At 48.8% G+C, this 15,913-nt stretch overlaps 2 protein-coding genes across 2 annotated transcripts; one reads left to right on the forward strand and one right to left on the reverse strand.

Annotated features, from left to right (window-relative positions):
- Window positions 1-135: 135 nt before the first annotated feature.
- On the reverse strand, window positions 136-3,199 carry LOC133764702 (T-cell surface glycoprotein CD3 delta chain). The gene is made up of 5 exons (XM_062198384.1): window positions 3,044-3,199; window positions 1,366-1,584; window positions 808-939; window positions 470-513; window positions 136-261 (listed from the first exon to the last, which is right to left on the reverse strand). Exons 1-5 carry the CDS (start codon window positions 3,096-3,098, stop codon window positions 196-198), a joined length of 516 nt encoding a protein of 171 aa, XP_062054368.1. The 5' UTR covers window positions 3,099-3,199; the 3' UTR covers window positions 136-195.
- Window positions 3,200-5,158: 1,959 nt separating this feature from the next.
- LOC133764703 (T-cell surface glycoprotein CD3 gamma chain) lies at window positions 5,159-14,837 on the forward strand. The gene is made up of 7 exons (XM_062198385.1): window positions 5,159-5,236; window positions 11,199-11,222; window positions 11,623-11,850; window positions 12,820-12,951; window positions 13,584-13,627; window positions 14,025-14,106; window positions 14,717-14,837. Exons 1-6 carry the CDS (start codon window positions 5,182-5,184, stop codon window positions 14,088-14,090), a joined length of 549 nt encoding a protein of 182 aa, XP_062054369.1. The 5' UTR covers window positions 5,159-5,181; the 3' UTR covers window positions 14,091-14,106; window positions 14,717-14,837.
- Window positions 14,838-15,913: the final 1,076 nt, after the last annotated feature.

Consider the following 15,913-nt stretch of genomic DNA (forward strand, 5'->3'; position numbering starts at 1 on the left):
ATTTGGGGAGTGAACCAGCGGATGGAAGACTTCTCTCTGTCTCTCCCTCTCTCTGTCTATAACTCGATCTCTCAAATAAATAAAGCTTAAAAAAAAAAAAAGTCAGGCACTTGCTGTGTGAAAGAGGACATTTTATTGGCTGAGTGATGAGGAAAATGTTGATAAATGATGTCTTCAGAAGCCCCAATCTCGTGTTCACTTGTTCCGAGCCCAGTTGCCTCCAATGCGGCTGTACTGAGCATCATCCCGATCTTGGAGGGTCTAAGAGATAAGAGGGGGAGACACAGAGGCAGGGTCAAAACCCTCCTGGGGAGAGTCAAGGCTGACCTCTCCAGACACCCCTGGGAATGAAGCCCCTACAGGACCCTTCCCACATGCACACAACACACCTGGTGTCAGCCTGCCCATCCCCACTCCTCCTCCTCCCAGGTCTGCCTCTGCCCGCCCCCCCTCCAGGCCCAGGGCTCACCTGATAGAGCTGGTCATTCCTCAACAGAGCTTGAGTGTCTGCAGCTGGAAGAAGCAGGGGACGTAGTCACCAAGGGCCTGGGAGGTGGGGACAGCAAGTCCCCTGCACAGTGCAGGGAGCCTGCAGCTGATCACAGCCCCCAGCTCAGAGAAACCCACAGGAGCAATACTGGCTTGTGTTTTTTCAGCAACCAGTTGTAGGAGTCTTCAGGGGATTGCAAAAGTGACTCCCAGAGGAGATTGAGCTTCCCACCAGCCCCATTCCTTGGCTGATAAGTAAGCTCATTGCTATGCATTCATGCAAACACACACACACACACACACTGCCCCTCCACTAACCCCCAGAGAGCCTTCCAGTCTCGTGTCCAGAAAAGCAGTAGACTCCCAAAGCAAGGAGCAGAGTGGCAATGATATCAGTGATGACGATGCCAGCCAGGGTGGCCGAGTCCAGCTCCACACAGTTCTGGCACACTGTGGGGGAAGCAGGGAGAGAGGAGATGGAGAGGGTCTTCAAGGCCAGGCAATCATCTCTGCTCCCCAGGGCAGCCCTAGGATCTCTCATGCCCAGATCCAAGCTTCGGTAAGAACTCGGGACAAAGGCCTGCTGATGGCCTCGCTGCCGCTGTCTCTGCACTTCAACCCCAGGGTTCCCAGAGCAGAGCCAAGACATCACCTTAGCTTTGTGGGACCTTAAACAAGGTGGTGGGTCCATCCTGTGTCCCAACCAAGATCCCTGCTGCTCTCTCTCCCACTCTGAGGCCCCCCAAATCGATAGTACTGTTACAAGAGGGACCCCAGTTTACAAATAGGATTGATTCACCACAGCCCCCTCCAGCCAGAAAGCATCACACCCAGAGGCCCCTTCCTTTCCAACCCAAGGGTCCCGAAGGCACGTACTTCGATAATAGACTTGCAGATGAGGGACTTTTTTGGCCGGATCACTTTCTGTTTCACACGAATACATTCCTCGTGGATCCAAGATGCGTTTTCCCAAGTTCAGTGTCTTATTGTTTGCTAACAGTATTCCCTCTGTTCCCTCCATCCGCTTGATGCTGGTATTGCAACTCAAAAACACACTGTCTTCCAGCTCCTCGACAAATATGCGGTCGGGGCTCGCTAAGGGAAGAAATACAACAGCTGAAGAAGCTCTGTGGCCGCACTGAACCCCTTGTCCTGTTCAGGCTCATACTTAAGGACCACTTCCCCAGTCTAGGGCAGCTTTTGGCTCCAGTGAGAGGGACAGAAGTCACAAGAGAAAGGCTTTGGGAAGCTTGCCATGAACTGCTGGGACCAGGGAGGACCCGAGGCTACAGAGCAAGGAAATGACAGGTCTTGAGGGATTTGGGGCAAAAGAAAGAGCCATGGAGCTGGCTTGGCCCAAGAACCTTCTTGGAACTGAGTTCAGACCACTGATTAGAAGTGGGAGGAGGAGCGGTGCTGTGGCATAACAGGTAATGCTGCCTCCTGTGATGCCGGCAGCCCATCTGGGTGTTGGTTTGTGTCCCTGCTGCTCCACTTCCAATCCAGCTCTCTGCCAATGGCTGAGGGAAATCCACAGAGGATTGGCCCAAGTGTTTGGACCCTAGCCATCCATGTGAGAGACCCGGATAAAGATCCTGGCTCCTAGCATCAGCCTGGCCCAGCACTGGCCATTGTGACCATCTGGGGAGTGAGCCGCAGATGAAAGCTCTCTCTCCCTGTGACTCTTGCTTTTCTTTTTTTTTTTTTCTTTTTTTTTTCTTTTTTTTTTCTTTTTTTTTTTTAAAGACTTATTTATTTATTTGAAAGGCAGAGTTACAGAGAGGCAGAGGCAGAGACAGAGATCTTCCATCTGTTGGTCTACTCCCCAGATGGCCACAATGGCCAGAGCTGCGCTGATCTGAAGCCAGGAGACAGGAGCTTCTTCCGGGTCTCCCATGCGGGTGCAGGCACCTAAAGATTTGGGCCACCTTCTACTGCTCTCCCAGACCGGAGCATAGGGCTGGATCAGAAGTGGAGCAGTTGGGACTCGAACTGCACCCATATGGGATGCTGGCACTACAGGCGGTGGCTTTACCCACTATGCCATAGTGCTGGCCCCAGGACTTCCAGTTTTAAAAGCAGGCCAACTGGGATGACTTGGCATCTTACTGAGTATGCAGTAACATATCCTTCCCCTCCTGCTCAACCTAAAGTTCATTTTTCTTTTAAAACATTTGTGAGTGCTGGTTCCTGGCTCCATGTGGTAACACAATGATAGCCTCAATGGCCAAGAGTCCCAACCCAGAGTCCATGTGCCCTAGACAGAGCAGTGCAGACAACTCTGCTCCTCTAAGCAGCCCTTGGCTCAGGCATACACATACACTGAATCATTTCCTAGAGCTCCCTGGCCTATGGTCTTAGAGAGACACCAAAGTCAATACGTGTTCCTAGCCAGAGTTGGTCAAAGACAAATGGCTGTTTCCCCGACCGTGTGCTCCACCCAGCCTTGCGCTCCTGACACCCTGGGGTGCCGAGTAAATTGCAGCTAGAGATGAGAACCACCTTCACATGGTACTGTCCTTCTCAGTCCCTCCCCCGCAGAAGCCTCTTGTACCTTGAGGAAGAAGGATAACCAGTATGAAGCCAGCCAGAAGCCCGCCGTGTTCCATCTTCCGGGGGAATTCATCCAGTAGAGAGAGCCAGGTCACGGAACCATCAGCCAGAGTGAGAGCTGCCCTCCCCAGCTGACTGACGGAGGAGCCGAGAGTGGGGGAGGAACTAGAAGACGCCTGCCTCTCTGCTGTGTGCCACAGTGATCAGGGCTGTCATCAGGGCTAGGAAGGAAGCAGGTGCAAACTGCTCTCTCTCCGAGCAGGGGGCTTGGTGGGGAGGGGAAAGAAGGGAGAGCAGAGAGTGTGGACAAGCTTGCCTGGACTTCCAGGAAGTGATGGGGATTTGGATCTTCAGCAAGGACTTCCGGGTGTCTACTGACAACGTGGCATTTACTCACCACCGAAAAACTGCTACCTCCCCACCTTGCTGAAGGAAGCAATGGGCCTCTTGCATAAAGCTGGGTGCCTCCTGCTCCTGGTCTTTCTCAGGACCCTTGACCGGGCCACCTGAGATGCCAGATCAAGCACCTTCTGGTCGGAGCAAGCCAGGCTTTAGTGCCCTCCCGTCTCCACCCAGAGACTTCAATACTGGCCCCAATACTGCCTGCCCAAGAGTCCTGGGCCAGTCAGGGAATTCTTCAAAACTTCGCTCACCCAGCATCAATAGGATTTGAACAAATTATTTGCATGGCTCCTGACACAGAGTATGTGCTCAATAAGAGGTAATTATTATTAACAACATATCATTGGGGCAGGCGTTGTGGCAGGTTAATGCCTGGTTTGAGCCCCAGCCTCTCCGCTTCTGATGTAACTTCCTGCTAATACATCCTGGGAAGTCATAGATAATGGCCCAAGTACCTGGGCCCCTGCCAACCACATGGGAAACCTGGATGGAGTTGCTGGCTCCTGGCTTTGATCCTGGGCCAGTGCCGCCGTTGTGGGTGTTTGGGGGAGTTAACCAACAGGTGGAAGATCTCTCACTTGCTCACTTGCTTGCTTTTGCTCTGCCTTTCAAACAAATAAATAAACAAAGAAAAATATGTTATTTACAAGCAGAATTGAGCCTCCCTGAAAAGCTTGGACTTTTTCCCCAAGGACCTGTGCAGATCCCAAACTCCCCACGCTGCTGCAGTTGGACTGCAACACCCCGAGCACAGAACTGTGTCTGTCCTGCTCGTCACCATCTCTGTGCCTGCAGCACAGCAAGAAGTCGCTGCCAGTTCTTGTGGCCTTGCTAACTGGTGTGCTGAGAGCATGGTGGCGTAAGATCCTGAAGACTCAGTCCTGCCCTGGCCCCTGGACATGCACCACTGGTCTGTCTTGTGGGAACTGTCCCACCTACTCCCTCCCTGATGGATACCTCTTTGATGACCTCAAAAGAACTATGAAAAAGTTCCTGGATGAGAGGCTGGTATTGTGGTGCAATAGGATCTCATACTGGAGCGCTGCTTGGAGTCTCAGTTGCTCCGCTTCTTATCCAGCTTCCTGCTGGTGCTCCTGGGAAAGACAGCAGAAGATGGTCCAAGTACTTGGGTCCCTGCCACCCATGTGGGAGATCCAAATGGAGTTCCTGGCTCCTCGCTTTGGCTTGGCCCAGCCCCAGCTGTTGCAGCCACTTGGGTAGTAAATCAATGGATGCTTTTAAAATAAATAAATTTTTTTTTAAAACTCTTGGATGAAAACCTGGACTCATGCAGGTTTTCATTCAGAGCTCCAGCCCCAAGCACCTGAATCTCGCCTAAGTTCATTAGTTCAGGCAGCAACAATCAGCAATAAGCAGCAACAGGTGGCAGGGACGTTGATCTTCCTCATGAACAAAACAGCCCAGGGCCACCACCCTCCCAGCATCAAAGCGGCAGGCTGTGCAAGCAGAATCCCTGCGTGGGAATCCAGCACTCTCCCACTTCCTCCCCACCACCCCCACCTGCCCTCCTAAACGGAAAAGCAAGAGACATCTGCACCTGCAGCCCAGCTGAAGCCCTGGCTGCCCACGCTGGAGCCAGAAGGTGGAGGCCCCGGGCCCCTGCCTTCTCGCAGAGGCCACAGCCCGCAGCGGGCTGGGTGGAGCCTTCCTAGCTGCTGCACAGGCTGGCTGGCGGCTAGGGCTGCACCACGCTTCAACAGTAGACGGGAGACGGACATGGAGCAGCAGAAGGGTCTGGCTGGCCTCATCCTGACTGTCTTTCTCCTTCAAGGTAAGGGCCTTCAAGGGGCTTGGCAGCCGGGGAAGGGCGATAAGGAAGAGGCCATCGCCAGAGAGACAGCAACATTGCGATCCAGCCTTGAGCCCGCCTCAATTGTCATCTCAGGGTTCAAGGAAGCAAGGGCAAAAATGAAGCCTCTGTGCTGTGCCAGAGAGAAGCAGAAGCAGTGTCTCAGAGGGGAGATAAGATCCTTTTGTCTAAGAGATCAAAACAGGGGACTTCAATCAGAGACGACCCTGCTACCGCCATCTTAGGTTTTGATGTAGCCCAAGAGGGCACGGAGTCGGGAAACTGAGAGGAACAGGTGTGTGTTCCCTAACCCAGGGCTGGGGTCGGCAGTAGGCCTCGGAAGCACTCACCTGCTCACTTGCTCAGTTGGTCAGCTGGTCAGCAAATATGGGTGAGATCCCAATGTGTGGCCAGGGGGACATAAAGATGTATAAAAAGCTGCTGCTCTGACAAGCTCATTGTCTAATTGAAGAGCCAAGTTTCAACATAGCCGGACTGAGTGTAGGGCACACTATAAGGTGCCTGTGTGAATACTCAATTGGAAATATCCAACGGGAAGTAGATGGAGTGGGTTGGGGTCTGGAGTCCAGACCTACTGGGGGAAACTGAACTCATGAAATACCACAAACACTGTGTGAGATGTGAGGAAGATGGGGCTGGGAGTGGAACTGTGAGGACTCCAACTTGTTTTCTTTCTTTCTTTCTTTCTTTTTTTTTTTTTTTTTTTTTTTGAGAAGTGACAGACAAGAAGGGAGTGCTCCCACCAGCTGATTCACTTTGCAAATGCCGACACCGGGGACAGCAGGTTAAGCCACCCTGTGTATCCAATATGGGAGCGCTGGTTCAAGTCCTGGCTGCTCCACTTCGGATCCAGCTTCCTGCTAAGTGCCTGGGAAGGCAGCAGATGATGACTCAAATACTTGAGTCCCTGCCACCTGGGTGGGAAACCAGCCTGGAGTTCCTGGTTCCTGGCTCTTGGTTTCAGCATGATCCAGATCTGGCTGTTGCAGCCATTTAGGGAGTGAATCAGCAGATGGAAGATTGATCTTTTTCTCCCTCCCTCCCTCCCTCTCTCCCTCTCTCTCCCTCCCTCTCTCTCTCCCTCTCTCTCCCTCCCTCCCTTTAAAACCAGCAAACAAACAAATCTTTTCTAAAATGTCTATAATGGCTGGGGCTGGGCCAGGCAGAAACCAGGAGCTGAGAACTCAACCCAGGTCTCCCAAGGGTGGTAGTACCCAATTACGTGAGGCATCATTGCTGCCTCCCAGGTCCCACGTTAGCAGAAAGCTGGAGGTAGGAGTGAGAGACTGATGTCAAACCCCAGCACTTGAATGTGGGACATTCACCCTTGGGCCAAATACCTGCCCTAGGTTGCCAACTTTTAAGGAGCAGTTGGGAGGGGGGGAGAATCTCTGGAGAGAGATAAAAGAATGACAAAGGGGCTGGCATTGTGGCACAGCAGTTTAAGCTACTGCCTGCAATGCCAGCATCCCAGATGAGCACTGGTTCTTGCCCCAGCTGCTCCACTTCTGATCCCACTCCCTGCTAATGCACCTCAGAAAGCAGTGGAAGATGGTCTACATGCTTGGGTTCCTGCATTAATGTGGATACCTGGATGAAGCACTTGGCTCCTGGCTTCAGCCTGGCCCAGCCCTGGCTGTTTTGACCATTTGAGGAGAGAGCCAATGAATGGAAGATCTCTCTCTCTCTCTCTCTCTCTCTCTCTCTCTCCCCTCTTCTACTCTCTCTTCTACTCTCTCTGTAACTCTGACTTGAAAATAAATAAAGTAAATCTTAAAAAGAACTTGAAATGTCAAAGAGAGTCTACTAATACAAGAATATATAGAAAAGTTAAATCTGTAGGACTTGGCAAAATAAAGGGCATGGGTGATTTAGAACAATTTTGGCAGGAGTCTGAAGGGGAGTCAAATGGAAACGAGCAGCAGGTGCAGGTCAGGTGTTGAAGAGCAGCAGGTGCAGACTGTTCTTTAGAAAAACTGGATGGGAAGGGAGAAGAGATGTGGTGGTAGGTGAAGGGGGAAGTAGAGTCTGCGGAGAGTGCTTCTGAGAGGGAGGAAAACTTGAGCACATTTCTAGACTAAGAGAAGAGAGTGAGGAGCAAGCTCCTGGAGCTGATGTTGGAGTCGAGAGCAGAACCAAGGGTAGAGAAGGGAGGGTGATAATTATACCCTCTGAGTCTAAGCGGGGGAAAGTCAGCTAAGGGAGGAAGAGCTGTAGCAGAAAGCATCCACGTTCTCATAAAGATGGACCGGAGGCAACGCTACTTCCTGAAACACAGCGGGCTGCTGGCCGAGTGGGAGACCTGAAGGAGGCAATGAGCCTTTAGAATTATTTCTCTATGGGGGGGGGAAGCCATTGTAATCCATAAGCTGTACACTGGAAATTTATATTCATTAAATAAAAGTTAAAAAAAAAAGAATTATTTCTCTCTTTTTTTTTTTTTTTAGAAAAACAATATTTATTTATTTGAAAGACAGAGTTATAGGGAGGGAGAAGCAGAGGCAGAGAGAGAGAAAACTCTTCCATCCGCTGGTTCACTCCCCAATTGCCAGCACAGCCAAGGCTTGGCCAGACCAAAGCCAGGAGCCAGGAGTTTCATCCGGGTCTCCCACATGGGTGCAGAGGCCCAAGCATTTGGGTCATCTTCCACTGCATCCCCAGGTCATCAGAAGGGAACTGGATCAAATATGGATCAACCATGACTCAAACTGGCACTCATATGGGATGCCAGCCCTGCAGGCAGTAGCTTAACTGGCTACACCACAGCACTGGCCCCTAGAATTATTTCTGAGAGAATAGGGAGAGAGAGCCAGCTGAAGGCAACACAGGCTGGGGACCAATGCTGGACGCTGGGGGGTGCAGCTGGAGTAGTGGAAAGAGCACTGGGCTGAGGAACAGAGACTCAGGGCTCCAGCCCCAGCTCAGCCACCACTGCATTGTGTGACCCTCTGGGCTCAGTTCTCACACCAGTTAACCCAGAAACCCCGCTAGAAGAGATCTCAGTCCTACGAGGGAGTTGCACTCAGGTAAGCAAAATTAGATGTCACTGAGCAATTTGATTTCCTCTTTAAAAAAAAAAAATGGGTTCTTTTTTGCCATATCGTTTTGTTTTCTTTTTTTTAAAGACTTATTTATTTATTTGAAAGGCAGAGTTACAGTGAGACAGAGACAGAGACAGAGGCAGAGAGAGAGAGAGAGAGAGAGAGAGAGAGAGAGATATGTCTTCCATCCACTGGTTCACTCCCCAGATGGCTGCAATGGCCATAGTTAGGTGGATCTGAAGCCAGGATCCAGGAGCTTCTTCCGGGTCTCCCACATGGGTGCAGGGACCCAAGCATTTGGGCCGCCTTCTACTGCTTTCCCAGGCCATAGCAGAGAGCTGGATTGGAAGTGGAGCAGTTGGGACTCAAACCAGCACCCATATGGGATGGCAGCACTGCAAGCGATGACTTTACCTGCTATGCCACAGTGCTGGCCCCTAGATTTCCTTTCTTATGGAAAGTTAGGAGGAAGTCTCTGTACCCTCCCCTGGCAGCCAGGTGGTCAGAGAAAAGGGCTAGCAAGAAATCTGTTTTAACTGTTAGTCTTGATTTTTCTCCCCGACTCACTCATTTCTTTGCTCATGCATTCATTCAACAAACATAAAGCTCCTACCATGTTCCGGGTGCTGTGCTGGGTACCATTCATAAAAGCTTAGCCTTGCACAAGTTCTGAGACAGTTAACTCCTTCCAACTATTTGCAGCACCCTTTGACTCATGCCTACCTCTCCTATCACACACTCTGCCTCTAGCCACACCACCTCTTTGTCCTTTTCCAAATACATCTCTTTGCTTGGCTATTCTTTCTGCTTAGAATGACTACATGTCTGGTCAATCTCTACTCTTCCTCAAGGTCCACTTTGTCACAAACCCTTTAGAAGCAGCACCTCGTTCTTCACATCACCACCCTTTTATCACACAATGCCTGATCACAGCAGGTCATAACAGGGCCCCATGAATGTGTGGGTTAAATCCAACTGTACTGAATTGCAATGCTAGGTCCTGTAGTATTTCTACCATGCAACTCTACTACTACAAGTTTGGAGACAGATTTGAGAGCTAATTGAATAGCTAGCTTTCCCTGGGACATCCTGGGTTTCTACCAGAAATGGATCACCAGGGCTGGAGATTTTGGAAATAACTCATCACTAAAAGGCTTTTGGGCATTGTGACAGAGAGGGTTAAGCTGCCACTTGGGACTCCAACATCCCATATCAGAGTGCCAATTGGAACTCTGCCTCCTCTGCTTCCGATTCAGCTTCCTTCCGGTGTATCCTGGAAGGCAGTAAATAATGACTCATGAGAGGAATATTCCATAAAATATTATTTAATAAATATTCCATCTGTTGGTTCATCTCACAAACGACCATGACAGTCAGTTCTGGCCTGGACTAGAGCCAAGAGCCAGGAACTCCATCCTGGTTTCCCATATGGGTGACAGGAGCCAAAACACTTGGTCCATCTTCCACTGCTTTCACAGGCGCATTAGCAGGAAGTTGGATCAGAAGCAGAGCAGCAGAGAATCAAATTGTCACTCCAGTATGGGATGCTAGCATTATAAGCAGCAGCTTAACCCACTGTGCTAAAATGCTAGCCCCTCAAAAGAGTGACTGCAAAAAGTTTTGAAGACTTTAGCTAGAGTACACTCACTCCCAGCCAGGGCCTCAAATGCTAAAGGAGCAGACCTTTCTGGACCATATGGGCAATACCCATATGTACGCTGCAATACAGTTCTGAAAAATGAACCCCTCAGAGTTGTGTCAGACCCCACCAGGCCAGGGATGGCCCCCAAAAGATTGCCTTCACTTTAAATGCCAGGCATAAGAGCAGGCATTTCTAGACTATTCATACTTCTGACAAACTGGTCACAAATCCAGAGGGTTCCCATAACCCTCTCATGTTTGATAATTCACTAGAATGACTCAAAGAACTCAGGAAAACACTTTATCTACTATCACAGTTTTACTATAAAAAATAAAATCTGGGGGTTGGTATTGTGGCATAGTGGGTAAAGCCACTGCCTGCAATGTTGGCATCCCACATGGGCACTGGTTCCTGTCCTCGCTGTTCCACTTTTGATCCAGCCCCCTGCTAATGGCCTGGGAAAAGCAGCAGAAGATGGTCCAAGTGTTTGAGGCCCTGCCACCCACATTGGAGACCCGGAAGAAGCTCCGCCTCCTGACTTTGGCCTGGCCCAGTACTGGGCCTTTGTAGCTATCTGGGAAGTGAATCAGCAGATGGAAGATCTCTCACATGTGATCTCTCTCTCTGTCTCTAACTCTGACTTTCAAAATAAATAATTTTTTTAATTAAAAAAAATAAATGAAATCGGGTCCAGCCAAATGAAGAGATCCGTGAAGCAAGGTCTGGGAGCCATCCCGGCACTTTAATGTGTCCACCAACCAAGGTTTTTTTTTGAAGTATCCTTACATTGGCACGATTGATTGGATGGTTGGTTACTTGATTGCACCTGATCTCTAGCTTCTTCCTCCCCACCCCACTCTCAGGGCTGATATCACTGGCTTCAAATCCCTGATCCTCTAACCACGTGGTTGGTCTTGACCAGCCCTCATCTTGAGTCACCTCCTTAGCACAAACTCAGGTGGGGTCCCAGGGTCCACCATCCTTAACAAAGGTGCTGCTATCACTCCTGAAATTCCAAGGGCTTAGAAACTTCCTCCCAGGATGCTAGGAGAGAGGCCAAATTTTGTGTTATCACACAAAATTCCTCTTAGGCTATGATCCAAGGAAGTAGATATGGAGATTATCTGCCCAAGGACTAAGAGCTCTTTTGACCTTGGTCTCAAATGACCATGAGGGTCCTTCCAGGCATCTGAACAACTCCATGCCCAGCTGACCCTCTATCTTTCTTCTGTCTCTACAGGTACTATGGCCCAGATAAAAAAAGGTAAGGGAAATGGCTGATTTGAATCCTCAAACTCTGAGGATATTCATAGAAATACAACTTCCTACAACAGTAGTGCTACCAGAACAGTTTAGAAAAGATGGGATGATAGGTGGTGTTCCCATTGTCAGTCAAAGCAGTGGCCTTAACTGCCTCATCCTTGCAGGAGAAACAAAACCCTAGCAACAAGGCACTTCTGCAAGTTGCGACCCTGGACCAGCAGCATTGGCATCACCTGAGAGCACATTAGAAGTGCAGAATCACCCCCTCCCAAGCACTGCTGAATAGAACCTGGAGCGCCAGCAAGATCCCCATGTACTCTAGTGTCTTCTCTTGGCTCCTGGGGGCAGGGAGAATTTCAGAGGTAGCATCTATAACAGAACTCTGGCTTTTCCTTTTTCAGAAAATCTTATAATAGAAGTGGATGACAATCGAGATGATGGCTCAGTGCTTCTGACTTGTAAATTGCCAGACAAAAATATCAAGTGGTTAAAAGATGGGCAGGAAATGAACTTCCGAAATATAAGTGAAAATAAGTGGAACCTGGGAAGTAGTACCAAAGACCCTCAAGGGATATATTTGTGTAAAGGAGCAACGAAAAGTTCGGAATCACTCCAGGTGTACTACAGAAGTATGTAATCCCCTTTGGTCTGCTGTTGTGAAATGAAGCAGTATCTGCTGTGCTGGGTGGGCTTTCTGCCCCAGAGGAAGGGGGGGATAGGTGCTGAACAGTGGTATGTTAGCCAGCGCTCGCTCTCACTCTCTCTCTCTCTCTCTTTTTAAGATTCATTTATTTATTTATCTGAAAGTCAAGAGTTACACAGAGAGAGTAGGAAAGGCAGAGAGAGAGAGAGAGGTCTTCCATCCATTGTTTCACTCCCCAATTGGCCTCAACAGCCAGAGCTGCACCAATCCAAAGTCAGGAGCCAGGAGCTTCCTCCGGGTCTCCCATGTGGATGCAGGGGCCCAAGGACTTGGGCCATCTTCTACTGCTTTCCCAGGCTATTGCAGAGAGCTGGATCGAAAGTAGAGCAGCCAGGTCTCAAACCGGCAGCCATATGGGATGCCAATACTGCAGGCGGCAGCTTTACCCGCTATGCCACAGTGCCAGCCCCTAGCCAACTTTCTTAATCTCAGCTTGCCCCCCCTTTTAATATGACAAGACAGCTTCTTAAAAAAGCATAGCCAGTCCTATAAAGCCTTGGTTAACTTTGGGTGGGCCCCATGGATTGGAGCAATTCTGCAACTCCTGTGAATTGAATTGGGGGAAAGTGAGACGGGAGAAATTACAAGATGGGCAGCAATAAGAAAGGAGTGGAGGGCAGTTGAGCCTGGAGGAGGGAATCTGGTCTTCCTTTAATTACATATGTTCCCTAATAATAAGACCACATGGGCTTCCCAGGGACACCTGGTGGGGAGTGTGGAGGAACATCCAGAAGCATTGAGTTCTTGCTCCCACAATCTGCTCTTGCCACACCACCCACAGAAGGAGGAAGCTGCTGCCTTAGACAGTGGTATTACTGCTGGTAGGCAGGAGAAAAAGGTCTAGGAAAAACAACCTTTGCACCCTGAAGGAGGCATCTCTCTCCTTTTCCCACAGTGTGTCAGAACTGCATTGAGCTAAATGCAGCCACTGTTTCCGGCTTTGTCTTCGCTGAACTCATCAGCATTTTCTTCCTTGCTGTTGGAGTCTACTTCATTGCAGGACAAGATGGAGTTCGCCAGTCAAGGGGTAAAACAAAAAATGTTCCTAGATAACAGATGGCACCATCTGAGCCCCTCAGCTTCCCTTCTACCAAAATAGTCCCAGTAGAAGAGACTGAGTTGGCAGGTGCATGGCTAGGTAAGGCTCTGCTTCTATGGGGCGGGAAAAAAAGCACAACTTGGTCACGGCTTATTTACTGATCTCAATGTCCAAGTGTCTCCACACTTTTAAAAAACTCTACATAAATTCCACATGCAGAAAGGTGAATCACAAGCACACAGTTCAAAAAAACAATTTAGCAAAGCAAATGCATTCATGTATTCGGTACTAGGTTCAGAAAGAGACTATTGTCAGCACCCTGTGGACCCCTCTCCTGCTCACTTCCAGCCACTACCCATCCCCAGGAGTGAATACTCTCCTGACTTCTAACAACAGGAATTCATTTTGCCTGTTTCTTTTTTTGATGTGTGTGGATTCCTGTAGTGAGTATTCCTGCATACAGCTTCTTTTGCTCATCAACATGCGAGTAAGATTTATCCATATTCTTGTGTGGAGATGATTCTTATCGCTATTAGTATTGTTTAGTATAAATATAACCCAACATATTATCCATTCTCTCTTGTGTATGTGTTATTTTGTCTATTTTTTTTTTTGTTCAGCTTCAGATAAGCAGACTCTGTTGCCCAATGACCAGCTCTACCAGGTAAGAGAATGAGACAAGAAAGAGACCTGGCTACAATTAGTGGATATAAAACTCTGGGATTGGGGGACACACTACTTGGAAGCCACTATAGAGATAAGATACTATAGAGAGCATACCAGAAGCTGGGACAGTTAGTCCTTTGGGTAGAACAAGTGAAATGAAAAGGACTGTGAGAGGCAGAGGTCAGGACCTAGTGAGGAAAAGGGGGAGTGCACACTGGGAGGAACCCAAAAGCAATGCTATGCAAAGCCTCCATATTCTTGTCCTGCTCCCACCTCCAGGGCTGCAAAACACACACTCCAGTGCCTAGCATATAAAAAGCTTTCCATGACTATGCATCAAATTAATGAATAGGCGATGGAAAAACAGGAGCTATTGACTGTACTGTCCCTTTCAGCCCCTCAAGGATCGGGAAGATGACCAGTACAGCCATCTTCAAGGAAACAACTTGAGGAAGCACTGAGCTCCGGACATGGCAGGTGGGCTCTTCAGCACTACTCCTGAGGAAGTACCAGGGCATCACCTGCACTCCCAACTGCCAAGTCTGTCTTCCTGCCCCAAACAGCCAGCAGGATCACACTGTGTGTGTGCATGTGTGTGTGCACGCATGTGTGCGTGTGTGCGCGCATGTGTGTGCGTGTGTGCGTGTGTGCGTGTGTGCGTGTGGCAGCGGAGGGGTGGATTGTGGATGCTTTTTTCTGAAATCACAGGGGCTGACTGGCCTAAGAGAATATGGATGCTGCAAATCTCTCAGAACAGGGCCTCAAGCCACAGAGATGCTGAATATTAATCTTAACCTATTTTAGGGTTTCTAGTTAATTCTTCATGATGAAGGATGGTCCTGCGATTTGTAGGACTTGAAGCAGTATCTCTGGTCTCTGTCCACCAGACGACAGTAGTACCCCAGGTGTGACAACCAAAACCAGTCCAGAACATTGTCAAACTCCCCCTGGGAGCAAAGTCACCTTTACTTAAGAACCACTGGCCTGGGGCCAGCGCTGTGGTGCAATGGGTTAATGCCCTGGCCTGAAGTGCTGGCATCCCATATGGGTGCTGGTTCTAGTCCTGGCTGCTCCACTTCCAATCCAGCTCTCTGCTATGACCTGAGAAAGCAGTAGAAGATGGCCCAAATCCTTGGGCCCCTGCACCCACATGGGAGACCCAGAAGAAGCTCCTGGCTCCTGACTTTGGATCAGCTCAGCTCTAGCCATTGCAGTCATTTGGAGAGTGAACCAGCAGATGGAAGACCTCTCTCACTGACTCTACCTCTCTCTATAACTCTTTCAAATAAATAAAGATAAATCTTTTTAAAAAAAAAAAAAAGCACTGGTCTATATTACTAACTTTTCAATTAACTGATAAATCAACCAATCAGAAGTTCTGGCTCAACACATTTATTGGAAGTTTCAATCAGAAAGACAGGACTGAAAGTATTAATTGATTTTCTGAACTAATTTCGATTTTATTTTTCCCAAACCAGGTGTTCTCCCTTCCATCCAGTTCTCACAATCAAGGCAATACAGTCTGGAGAGCTCCTAGCAGGGATAGCTTCAGCCCTGAATCTAAACTCAAGGTTCCCCATGGAGACAAATGGAGAAGCAAGGCCATCAGAGTTAATTTGGGCTTTCTTCAAAGTAAAAATGAATACGGTGTTTTGAGAGCGCCACCTATCGGGAAAGTTTTTAAAAGGAAAAGATCAAATAACCCCTCAGTTTGAATAGTTGTTTTGCTTTAATTCTTATTTCATTTTGGTATAGGTCATAGTTCACATGGTTTAAATATTAACCCTCCACCTCCATCCCCAGCCATCCAGTTGCCCTCTAAAGAGGCAAACTGGTTTCTTGGATATCTTTCTGGAGGTCTCTTCAGCATATATGAGCGAATTCTCAAGTATGTATTCTATCTTCCTCTATTTTTCACACAGATGGTATTATACTGTACATCTTGCACTTTTCCCCTGAAGATTGTTTCACATAAGTACATAAGGAACTCCTTTTCCAAACATAGTGACATTATGTAAATCTACTATTTTTTTACAATTAAAAAAAAAGGAAAGCGAAAGCGAGCGAGAGAGAGAGAGAGAGAGAGAGGAAGATACAATAGAGAGATCTTCCAATCACCAATTCATTCCCAAAATGGCCACAATGGTTGTGGCTGGATCAAGCTGAAGCCAGGAGCCTAGACTTAACCGAGGTCTCCCATGTGGGTGCAGGGTCCAAGCACTTGGGCCATCCTCACTGCTTTCCCAGATGCTTTAGCAGGGAGCTGGATAGGAAGTGGAACAGC

The sequence above is a fragment of the Lepus europaeus genome, chromosome 7, assembly GCF_033115175.1.
Source record: "Lepus europaeus isolate LE1 chromosome 7, mLepTim1.pri, whole genome shotgun sequence".
NCBI classification, from domain to species: Eukaryota; Metazoa; Chordata; class Mammalia; order Lagomorpha; family Leporidae; genus Lepus; species Lepus europaeus.